Consider the following 11418-nt stretch of genomic DNA (forward strand, 5'->3'; position numbering starts at 1 on the left):
AATGTAACAGCAATATTTAGACCTAGGGATGCAATCCGTTAGATAAAATACGGAACGGTTCCATATTTCACTGAAAGAATAAACGTTTTGTTTTCGAAATGATAGTTTCCGGATTCGACCATGTTAATGACCAAAGGCTCGTATTTCTGTGTATTATGTTATAATTAAGTCTATGATTTGATAGAGCAGTCTGACTGAGCGATGGTAGGCACCAGCAGGCTCGTAAGCATTCATTCAAACAACACTTTTGTGCGTTTTGCCAGCAGCTCTTCGTTGTGCTTCAAGCATTGAGCTGTTTATGACTTCAAGCCTATCAACTCCCGAGATTAGGCTGGCGTAACCGATGTGAAATGGCTAGCTAGTTAGCGGGGTGCGCTCTAATAGCGTTTCAAAAGTCAATTGCTCTGAGACTTGGAGTAGTTGTTCCCCTTGCTCCGCATGGGTAATGCTTCTTCGAGGGTGACTGTTGTCGATGTGTTCCTGGTTCGAGCCCAGGTAGAGGAGAGGAGAAGGATGGAAACCCCAGACCGAGGGTGATTGACCGTCATCTTGAACTTCTTACATGTTCTAAAAATTGCGCCAACAGTTGTTGCCTTCTCACCAAGCTGCTTGCCTATTGTCCTGTAGCCCATCCCAGCCTTGTGCAGGTCTACAATTTTATCCCTGATGTCCTTACACAGCTCTCTGGTCTTGGCCATTGTGGAGAGGTTGGAGTTTGTCTGTTTGATTGAGTGTGTGGACAGGTGTCTTTTATACAGGTAGTGGAGAACAAGAGGGCTTCTTAAAGAAAAACAAACAGGTCTGTGAGAGCCAGAATTCTTACTGGTTGGTAGGTGATCAAATACTTATGTCATGCAATAAAATGCAAATTAATTACTTAAAAATCATACAATGTGATTTTCTGGATTTTTGTTTTAGATTCCGTCTCTCAAGGTTGAAGTGTACCTATGATACAAATTACAGACCTCTACATGCTTTGTAAGTAGGAATACCTGCAAAATCAGCAGTGTATCAAATACTTGTTCTCCCCACTGTATGTAAATCAAAAAAGGTATTTGCAAAAATTTCTAGACCTGTTTTCACTTGTCATTATGGGGTATTGTGTGTAGATTGCTGAGGATTTTGTATGTATTAAACACATTTTAGAATAAAGCTGTAATATAAAATGTGGAAAAAGTCATGGGGTCTGAATACTTTCCAAAGGCGGGCCAGGTTTTTTTACTGACCATAGGAGCTGACCAGGAACCTTTTGGCCTCTCTACAAGGACTTGACTAGACCGAAAGCTCTCCACATCTCACTGACAAAAATCACTCACTTAGCTCTGTTGGCGGCAACAGCGTCTCCAGAGTTTGGTAGAAGGGCAGCGACACCAGCTTGACCTCAGCCGCAGGTGTGGAGGACAGCTTGGGGATGCCATTGAGGTAGTCTGCGCCCTGAGTGCCTGTGGGGGACGAGCTGAGGGAGGAGTAGGCCACCGGAACCCCCTCCGGGCGCCGAGCAGCCAGCCAACCCGACGCCTTGGGGAAGCGTGACTCGTACAGCTGCCGCACGTTCTTCAGCAGCTCTGGGCTGTACTCTGTCTGCACCAGCCTCAGCGCCCGTCCCACCAGATCATGCTTTAGACCACTCTTACTGCGGCCCATGGAGGCCAGCAGCGTCTGCAGGTCAGACACCCGGAAACTCTTCACCATGTTCTGAAGGGAAGACACAAAGGAGAGAGTGATAGGAAGAGGGGAAGTTTTGGATTACCATCTTGATTCCTTGAGCTCGGCAAGTGCCAATAACTTTAAAAAGGTAGCCAACACTAGTTAGTCAACCCTGCACATTAAGAGGCTGCTGCCCTATGTACATGAAATCACTGATCACTTTAATAATGTTTTACTCATTTCATATGTACAGTTGAAGTTGGAAGTTTACATAGACCTTAGCCAAATACAATGAAACTCAGTTTCACAATTCCTGACATTTAATCATAGTAAAAATGTCCTGATTTAGCCAACTGCAGTAAAAGGTTAAAGAAGGATTTTTAAGCCTTGAGACATGGATTGTGTTTGTGGCCATTCAGAGGGTGAATGGGCAAGATAATATTTAAGTGCCTTTGAAAGGGGTATGGTAGTAGATGCCAGGCGCAGGACTGGCTTAATGCTGGGGTTTACCGGGGCTGAAGCCCTTAGGCCCAGGAGGCAACAAAAATATATATAAATAAAGGAACTGTATCCAGTATATATTACACACACACAATATAGATAGAGAGTTGAAGTCAGAAGTTTACATAAACTGAGTTTAACTGTATTTGGCTCAGGTGTGTCACAATTCCTGACATTTCATCCTAGTAAAAATTCCCTTTCTTAGGTCAGTTAGGATCACAACTTTATTTTAAGAATGTGAAATGTCACAATAATAGTAGTGAGAATGATTTATTTCAGCTTTTATTTCTTTCATCACATTCCCAGTGGGTCAGAAGTTTACATACACTCAATTAGTATTTGGTAGCATTGCCTTTAAATTGTTTAAATTGGGTCAAACATTTTGGGTAGCCTTCCACAATAAGTTGGGTCAAACAAGCTTTTTTAGTTCTGCCCACAAATATTCTATAGGTTTTAGGTCAGAGCTTTGTGATGGCCACTCCAATACATTGACTTTGTTGTCCTTAAGCCATTTTGCCACAACTTTGGAAGTATGCTTGGGGTCATTGTCCATTTGGAAGACCCATTGGCAATCAAGCTTTAACTTCCTGATTGATGTCTTGAGAGGTTGCTTCAATATATCCACAATTTTCTTTCCTCATGATGCCATCTATTTTGTGAAGTGCACCAGTCCCTCCTTCAGCAAAGCACCCCCACAACATGATGCTGCCACCCCCATGCTTCAAGGTTGGGATGGTGTTCTTCAGCTTGCAAGCATTCCCCTTTCTCCTCCAAACATATTGATGGCCCTTATGGCCAAACAGTTGTATTTTTGTTTCATCAGACCAGAGGACATTTCTCCAAAAAGTACGATCTTTGTCCCCATGTGCAGTTGCAAACCGTAGGCTGGCTTTTTTTAATGGCGGTTTTGGAACAGTGGCTTCTTCCTTGCTGAGCGGCCTTTCAGGTTGTCTATTGGACTCGTTTTACTGTGGATATAGATACTTTTGTACCCGTTTTCTCCAGCAGCTTCACAAGGCCCTTTGCTGTTCTGGGATTGATTTCTGGGATTCTGGGATTGATTTGCATTTTTCGCACCAAAGTACGTTTATCTCTAGGAGACACAACGCATCTCCTTCCTGAGCAGTACGACAGTTGCGTGGTCCCATGGTGTTGATACTATGTGTACTATTGTTTGTACAGATGAACGTGGTACCTTCAGGCATTTGGAAATTGCTCCCAAGGATGAACCAGACTTGTGGAGGTCTTGGCTGATTTCTATTGATCTTCCCATGATGTCAAGCAAAGAGGCACGGAGTTTGAAGGTAGGCCTTGAAACACATCCACAGGTACATCTCCAATTGACTCAAATTATGTCAATTCGCCTATCAGAAGCTTCTAAAGCCATGACATAATTTTCTGGAATTTCCAAGCTGTTTAAAGGCACAGTCAACTTAGTGTATGTAAACTTGTGACCCACTGGAATTGTGATAGTGAATTATAAGTAAAATAATCTGTCTGTAAACACAAGCATTTTTCTATACCCGCAATAACATCTGCTAAATATGTGTATTTGACCAATAACATTTGATTTGAAGAGCTGTGCACAGACCTATCTATATAATTACCTGGTATAAAGAAATTAACACTCAGCATGTCAACTCAAATGATTAATGCTAAATTGAAATACACATGACCAGAAGTATGTAGACACCTGCTCGTCAAACATCTCATTCCAAAATCATGGGCATTAATATGGAGTTGGTCCCCCCCCTTTGCTGCTATAAACAGCCTCCACTCTTCTGGGAAGGCTTTCCACTAGATGTTGGAACATTGCTGCTGCCGGCACTTGATTCCATTAAGCCACAAGAGCATTAGTGAGGTTGTGCGATTAGGCCTGGCTCACAGTCGGTATTCCAATTCATACCAAAGGTGTTCGATGGGGTTGAGGTCAGGGTTCTGTGCAGGCCAGTCAAATTCTTCCACACCGATCGACAATCCATTTCGGTATGGACCTCACTTTGTGCATGGGGGCATTGTCATGCTGGACAGAAAGTTACTTATTGACTTGTTGGAAAGTGTGATGGTGTCATTCTAATGCAAATGTTTGTCTATAGAGATTGCATGGATGTGTGCTTGACTTTATACACCAGGCAGCAATGGGTGTGGCTGAAATAATAGCAGAATCCACTAATTTGAAGGTGTCCACATATACTTTTGTGTAAATATAGTGTCTGTGCACTTGCTTCAAGTAATATTTTCCTCCCTCCCATCTAGAATTCAGTAGCATGACCCATGAGCCCCTTCTGTTCCTAACACCATGCATAGAATATTTTTCCTGCAAACAAAACCTAGACTGGTCCCCCCTTTAAGTAGTGTAGGACACAACACCATCAATGCATGTAGCTAGCTAGTCACTATCTACACTGAACAAAAATAGATGCAACATGTAAAGTGTTGGTCCCATGTTTCATGAGCTGAAATGAAAGATCCCATAAATGTTACATACGCAGAAAATACTTCAAATTTTGTGCACATCTCTGTTAGTGAGCATTTCTCCTTTGCCAAGATAATCCATCCACCTGACAGATGTGCATATCAAGAAGCTGATTAAACAGCATGATTACACAGGTGCACCTTGTGCTGGGGACAATTAAAGGCCACAAAAAATATGCAGTTTTGTCCAACACCACAGATGTCTCATGTTGAGGGAGCATGTAATTGGCATGCTGACTGCAGGAATGTCCACCAGAGCTGTTACCAGAGAATGTAATGTTTATTTCTTTGAGAGAAAAAAAATAAACCTGCACACTAATCTTGATAGCATCAGTGCTCTTTAATAAGCTTTATGCATCAGCCCCAAGGCCTTCGCCAGAGCTTTTGTGATTTTTTTCCAGTCTTTTTTTTTTGCACCCTTATGTAGACAGCTTTACTCACATCCATCGAATGTGGTTCGAGTCGACGGAAAATAAGTTAGTTACCAAATATAACATTGTGAATTTCATAAATATTCTAATAAAAGGGTGTACATAAAACATATTAAACACATCTGTAAAACCACAATGAGGACATCAACCCACCAAGCAAGTTTTCATAAATCATTGGGTACAGCGCAATACAGAGTAATCTGAAATGGGAGCATTCATTCATGTTCAAAACGGTTCCCAATAAATGACAATACGTGCTCCACCACCCATGTTATCTACATGATTAAATGTCCATGTGGATTGTGTTATGTAGGTAAAACCTCTCGTTCTCTCCAACAGAGAATTTGTGAATATAAATTTTAAAAATCAGGAGAAACGACAGGGATTATACAGTCCCAGTAGATTTTAATTGACCAAAAATATGACATTTCTACCGTCAGATTTTGTGGCATTGAGAAGGTCAAGATATCAGACAGGGGAGGTGACATAAATAATACTGATGAAATGCCAATGTATGTTACGTCGTAAATTTGATCAATTAATGCCCACATTTCAGATTACTCTGACGTCACACTATTTTAATATTTATCAAATGCACATTGTTATTTTTGGTAACGCTTACTTACTTTCCCTCGACTCTAACCCCATTTGATGCATGGAACAGATGTGGGTGGAGCCATGTCGACATAATTATTTTTGTTAACTCAAAAGCTCTGACGAAGGCCTTGAGGCCGATACGTAAAGCCTATTAAAGAGAAGTGATACTATCAAGAGAAGTGTGGGTTTCTTATTTTTTCCCCTCATCTTATTCAACTGTTACCATGCACCTTAAAAAAAAAAAGACAGCTCAGATGTGCGAGTGCCCTTTGAATTTTGAATGTTAATTTCTCTATCATAAATCACATCCAATTGTGGTACGTCTAACCTGGGTTGCTCCTCTTTTCAGTTCGCTGCAGCTAGAGGCTTGGACGAGCTGCAAAAAAAACCTCCACTGTTTTTATCTCCATCTCTTCATTCAAAGACTCAATCGTGGACACTTACTGACTGTTGTGGCTGCTCTGCGTGATGCATTGTTGTCTCTACCTTCTTGCCCTTTGTGCCGTTGTCTGTGCCCAATCATGTTTGTACCATGTTTTGTGCTGCTGCCATGTTGTTATGTGTTGCTACCATGCTGTGTTTTCATGTGCTTCTGCCATGCTAAGTTGTTGTCTTAGGTCTCTCTCTTTATGTAGTGTTGGTGTGACTTGCCTAGTTAAATAAAAGCTTAAATAAAAAAATAACCGGCCTCACAACCACATACCACATGTAACACGCCAGCCCAGAATCTCCACATCTGGCTTCTTCACCTGCAGGATCATCTGAGACACGCCACCTGGACAGTTGATGAAACTGTGGGTTTGCACAACTGAAGAATTTCGGCACAAATTGTCAGAAACAGTCTCAGGGAAGCTCATCTCCGTGCTTGTCGTCCTCACCTGGGTCTTGACATGACTGCATTTTGGAGTTGTAACAGAGTTGTGGGCAAACGCTCACCTTCGACGGCCACTGGCACGCTGGAGAAGTATTCACTTCACGGAATAATCCAAGTTTCAACTGTACCAGACAGATGGCAGACAGTGTATGGCATCTTGTGGGTGAGCGGTTTGCTGATGTCAACATTGTGAACAGAGTGTCCATGGTGGCGGTGGGGTTATGGTATGGGCTGGCATAAGATAGCCATTGATAGAATGCAATTGTTCGTTGTCTATTTGAATGCACAGAGATACCCTGATGAGATCCTGAGGCCCATTGTCGTGAAATTCATCTGCCGCCATCACCTCGTTTCAGCACGAAATGCAAAGCCCCATGTCACAACGATCTGTACACAATTCCTTGAAGCTGAAAAATGTCCCAGTTTTTCAATGGCCTGCATACTCACCAGACATCTCACCCATTGTGCATGTTTGGAATGCTCTGAATCGACAGTGTTCCAGTTCCCACCAATATCCAGCAACTTCGCAGAGCCATTGAAGAGTAGTGGGACAACTTTCCACAGCCTGAACAACTATATGTGAAGATGTGTCGCTCTGTATGAGGCAAACGGTTGTCACACCAGACACAGACAGGTTCTGATCCACGATCCTACTTTTTTTTTTAAGGTATCTGTGACTGACAGATTAATCTGTATTCCCAGTCATGTGAAATCCATAGATTAGGCTTTATTAATTGATTTCAATTGACTGATTTCCTATATGAACTGTAACTCAGTCTAATATTTGTTGCGTTTATATTTTTGTTCAGTGTAGTTAGAAAAGTCTTGCAAACTAATTACATCAATCTCATTAATTCAGGTTCATTTCTACAACTCGTGTATCAGGCTTGCAGCGTGTAGAGGTGGACAGCGGCATTGACAATTGCCTTGTCTGACAAGAAGCTAGGCTAGTGGGTAAGCTAACGTTAACTCCACTTGCTTTGTTGTTATCCCAACAGTGAAAATACGTCTATTGACAAGTCAAAGTGCCAGTGGATGGACCGAATGTTGAATACAATCTCTCGCATAAACATTGAATGATACAATTTCGCACTGACTCCCTGCTGGCGAGTGTTTTTATGGCCGCATCATTCATTTTCCATGTCCCTGCTAGCTAACGTTAGCTAGACGCACTTAGCGGCGAAGAGAAACCAGTTTCAATATAACTACCATTTAATCAACCTTCACTAAGTTAAACCCTTTTATACAGTATTCATGGGAAACCTTTACAGTTTCCCATACTAACCGGCCATCTCCCACGCAGGCCCTTTCCTATCAACCCGGTCGAGCGGATCTCTGCTTACCATCGCTTCCACCAGTTCGCCCGCCATCTTTGTACAGCAGCCCCGCGAGAGGCAGAGCCGAAAGGTAGTCCTTCACCAGTGAGAAGCAGACAGGACGCTCGCTGCTCGACGCTTCCCTGCTTCCAATCACAGCGCAACCACACTACGAGCTTCAAGGAGTACGTTGAAAGTAGGCGTGTCATCATTGTTTTAAAGTGACAGTTCAACTTTTTTTTAAACACTCAGAGACAGGCCTCCCATCTATGTAAGGCCTCACTTATAAGAAAACATAACCAGCCACTAAGTAGCTGAACGCTGGAGTTTGCTGAGTTTTATACTATCGAATCAAAGAGGATATGCATTGTGAAAATAATTCAAATTCAAAACAAGAGGAACGCATGACCTGTTAAATGGGGAGGAGCGCATGGCCCAATCAACTCCTGTCCGAGTGAAATATTCCGCTTCGGGAAATGCAACGAACCATTGGATATCGAATAAACTCTTTATCTATTTTGAACAATAATCTAAATATTCACAGGGAGCCAAGTCAAGATGCAGTACACAGATGTAGTGCACTGAAGTCACATTGGAAGAGAGGTTATACATGCTTCTCGATTTAAAAATGCAGTCCAATGAATAAGAGCAGTCCTGTGTTAATTATTTTCTCTTGATTTCACACCCTCCCCTGGTAATCCATTTCTGGATTTTCAAACTTCTTGATTTGTGCTGAAGAACAGAGATCGTAAACCCAAACCATTTATGTTTAAAATCAAATGAAAGAATAATATAAACTTTAATATATAATCTTTGCATGATTTGACTTTCACCTCAAGTTTGCATATTAACTGTGATAAGTAACAGATAATTGGAACAATATATATTGTCCCAGCTCTGCTCTATGTAGGCCTACTTTAATACCATTCCTGTGTGCGTTATCATAAGTTGTTTGCTTGCACACAAACACATTTGAGCAAAAATGACATTCACAGGACAGTCAGTGTCTTACAAAACCTCCAGTTCTGTGAAATATCAGCTTCATATTATAATCAAACAGTGTTGGCTTAAGGTATTGTAAATTAAAATGGAGGTGTATGTCCTCTTGACAATGACATAATTGTCTTCAGTATTTTTTTATTATGGAATAATTTCTATTTAATGAAACATTTTATCACATGTCTCATTCAGGCTACTTGGATGGTGTAGGCAGGCTGTAGTAGTAGTTCTTCAACTTGGACAGACGAGGGCAATATAGTACACCGGTGGTTCATTCCTCTCATTCTTGAACAGCCCCAATTCGTCTGGACACTTTCGACACTACAAGGTGTCGAAAGTGTTCCACAGGGAAGCTGTTCCATGTTGACTCCAATGCTTCCCACTGTTGTGTCAAGTTGGCTGGATGTCCTTTAGCACTCACGAGAAACTGTTGAGTGTGAAAAAGTCTGCAGCTTTTTTTTTTTTCACCTTTATTTAGCCAGGTAGGTAAGTTGAGAACAAGTTCTCATTTACAACTGCGACCTGGCCAAGAATAAAGCAAAGCAGTTCGACACAAACAACAACACAGAGTTACACATGGAATAAACAAAACATACAGTCAATAATACAGTTGAAGAAACTCTGTATACAGTATGTGCAAATGAGGTAAGAAAAGGGAGGTAAGGCAATAAATAGGCCATGGTGGCAAAGTAATTACAATATACCAATTAGACACTAGAGTGATTGATGTGCAGAAGATGAATGTGCAAGTAGAGATACAGGGGTGCAAAGGAGCAAGATAAATAAATAAATAAATACAGTATGGGGATGAGGGAGTTGGTTGGGCTATTTACAGATGGGCTATGTACAGGTGCAGTGATCTGTGAGCTGCTCAGACAGCTGGTCCTTAAAGCTAGTGAGGGATGTAAGAGTCTCCAGCTTCAGTGATTTTTGCAATTCATTCCAGTCATTGGCAGCAGAGAACTGGAAGGAAGGCGGCCAAAGGAGGAATTGGCTTTGGGGGTGACTAGAGAGATATACCTGCTGGAGCGCGTGCTACGGGTGGGTGCTGCTATGGTGACCAGTAAGCTGAGATAAGGCGGGGCCTTACCTATCAGAGACTTGTAGATGACCTGAAGCCAGTGGGTTTGGCGATGAGTGTGAAGCGAGGGCCAGCCAACGAGAGCGTACAGGTTGCAGGGGTGGGTATTATATGGGGCTTTGGTGACAAAACGGATGGCACTGTGATAGACTGCATCCAATTTGTTGAGTAGAGTGTTGGGGGCTATTTTGTAAATGATATCGCCGAAATTGAGTATCGGTAGGATGGTCAGTTCTTGACACAAACCAGTGAGACAGGCACCTACTACCATATCCAGTTCAAAGGCACTTAAATATTTTGTCTTGCCCATTTCCACTTTGAATGGCACACATACACAATCCATGTCTCAATAGTCTCAAGGCTTAAAAATAATTATTTAAACACTGATTGAAGCGGATTTGACAAGTGACATCAATAAGGCATCATAGCTTTCACCTGGATTCACCAGGTCAGTCTATTTAATGGAAAGAGCAGGTGTTCTTAATGTTTTGTATACTCAGTGTATACATTATACACATCATTGGTGTAAAACGGTTTGCATGCCCCACCTTGTTCTATTACAGTAACTACAACCAGAGAGACAGAGGCGAGAGGGTCGACTTCGCTCCAAATCTGTCCTAGTTAAAATAATCGCTAAGCAGACCGAGGGAGGGTTTTTGTATGGGGTGCAATGAGAGTGCCAAATTTGGTCAAGATAAAAGGGAATTGCTATTTTGATAGATTAGACGTATTTGATCAAATAGAAGTTTCATAATGCTTAAGTTGTTACAAGTGTACGGATCTGTGCATGTGACATTCCTGAATCTTTGAGAAAAAATGTTTATATCGGAATTGTGCCTGTTGTTTGTTCATTGTTATTTCTCGAAGATTTCATAACCACATCTTTAATCAATTCAACAATGACGAGACGGGAGACAGGATACAGGAATTCAGTTCAACCATTTATCTGGAACGTGCTCAACTCAACATACAGTACCAGTCAAAAGGTTGGACTTTTGCCCTACTCATTCAAGGGTTTTTCTATATTTTTTATATTTTCTACATTGTAGAATAATAGTGAATACATCAAAACTATGAAATTACACATATGGAATCATCTAGTAATCAAAAAATTATTAAACAAATCAAAATATATTTTATATATTGAGATGCTTCAAAGTAGCCACCCTTTGCCTTGATGACAGCTTTGCACACCCTTGGCATTCTCTCAACCAGCTTCATGACGCAGTCATCTGGAATGCATTTAAATTAACAGGTGTGCCTCGTTAAAAGTTTATTTGTGGAATGTCTTTCTTCTTAATGCGTTTGAGCTAATCAGTTGTGTTGTGACAAGGTATGGGTGGTATACAGAAGATAGCCCTATTTGGAAAAAGACCAAGTCCACATTATGGCAAGAACAACTCAAATAAGCAAAGAGAAACCACAGTCCACCATTGTTTTAAAACATGAAGGTCAGTCAATCTGGAACATTTCAAGAACTTTCAAAGTTTATTTACA

General features: G+C 41.4%; 1 protein-coding gene across 2 annotated transcripts in view; it reads right to left on the reverse strand.

The window, feature by feature from the left end:
- pias4a (protein inhibitor of activated STAT, 4a) overlaps positions 1-8015 on the reverse strand; it is a 34495-nt gene extending 26480 nt beyond the window's left edge. Inside the window, exons 1-2 of one of the 2 annotated variants that reach the window (XM_029632490.2) lie at positions 7869-8015; positions 1317-1695 (exon numbers count right to left, since the gene is read on the reverse strand). In XM_029632490.2, coding sequence (XP_029488350.1) covers positions 1317-1695; positions 7869-7895 — 406 coding nt within the window. In that variant the 5' untranslated portion in view covers positions 7896-8015. Of the gene's footprint in view, positions 1-1316; positions 1696-7810 lie in introns of both variants that reach the window. The other variant, XM_029632491.2, reaches the window with a different exon arrangement.
- Between the last annotated feature and the right edge of the window lie 3403 nt (positions 8016-11418).

The sequence above is a fragment of the Oncorhynchus nerka genome, linkage group LG24, assembly GCF_034236695.1.
Source record: "Oncorhynchus nerka isolate Pitt River linkage group LG24, Oner_Uvic_2.0, whole genome shotgun sequence".
In the NCBI taxonomy this organism is placed as follows: Eukaryota; Metazoa; Chordata; class Actinopteri; order Salmoniformes; family Salmonidae; genus Oncorhynchus; species Oncorhynchus nerka.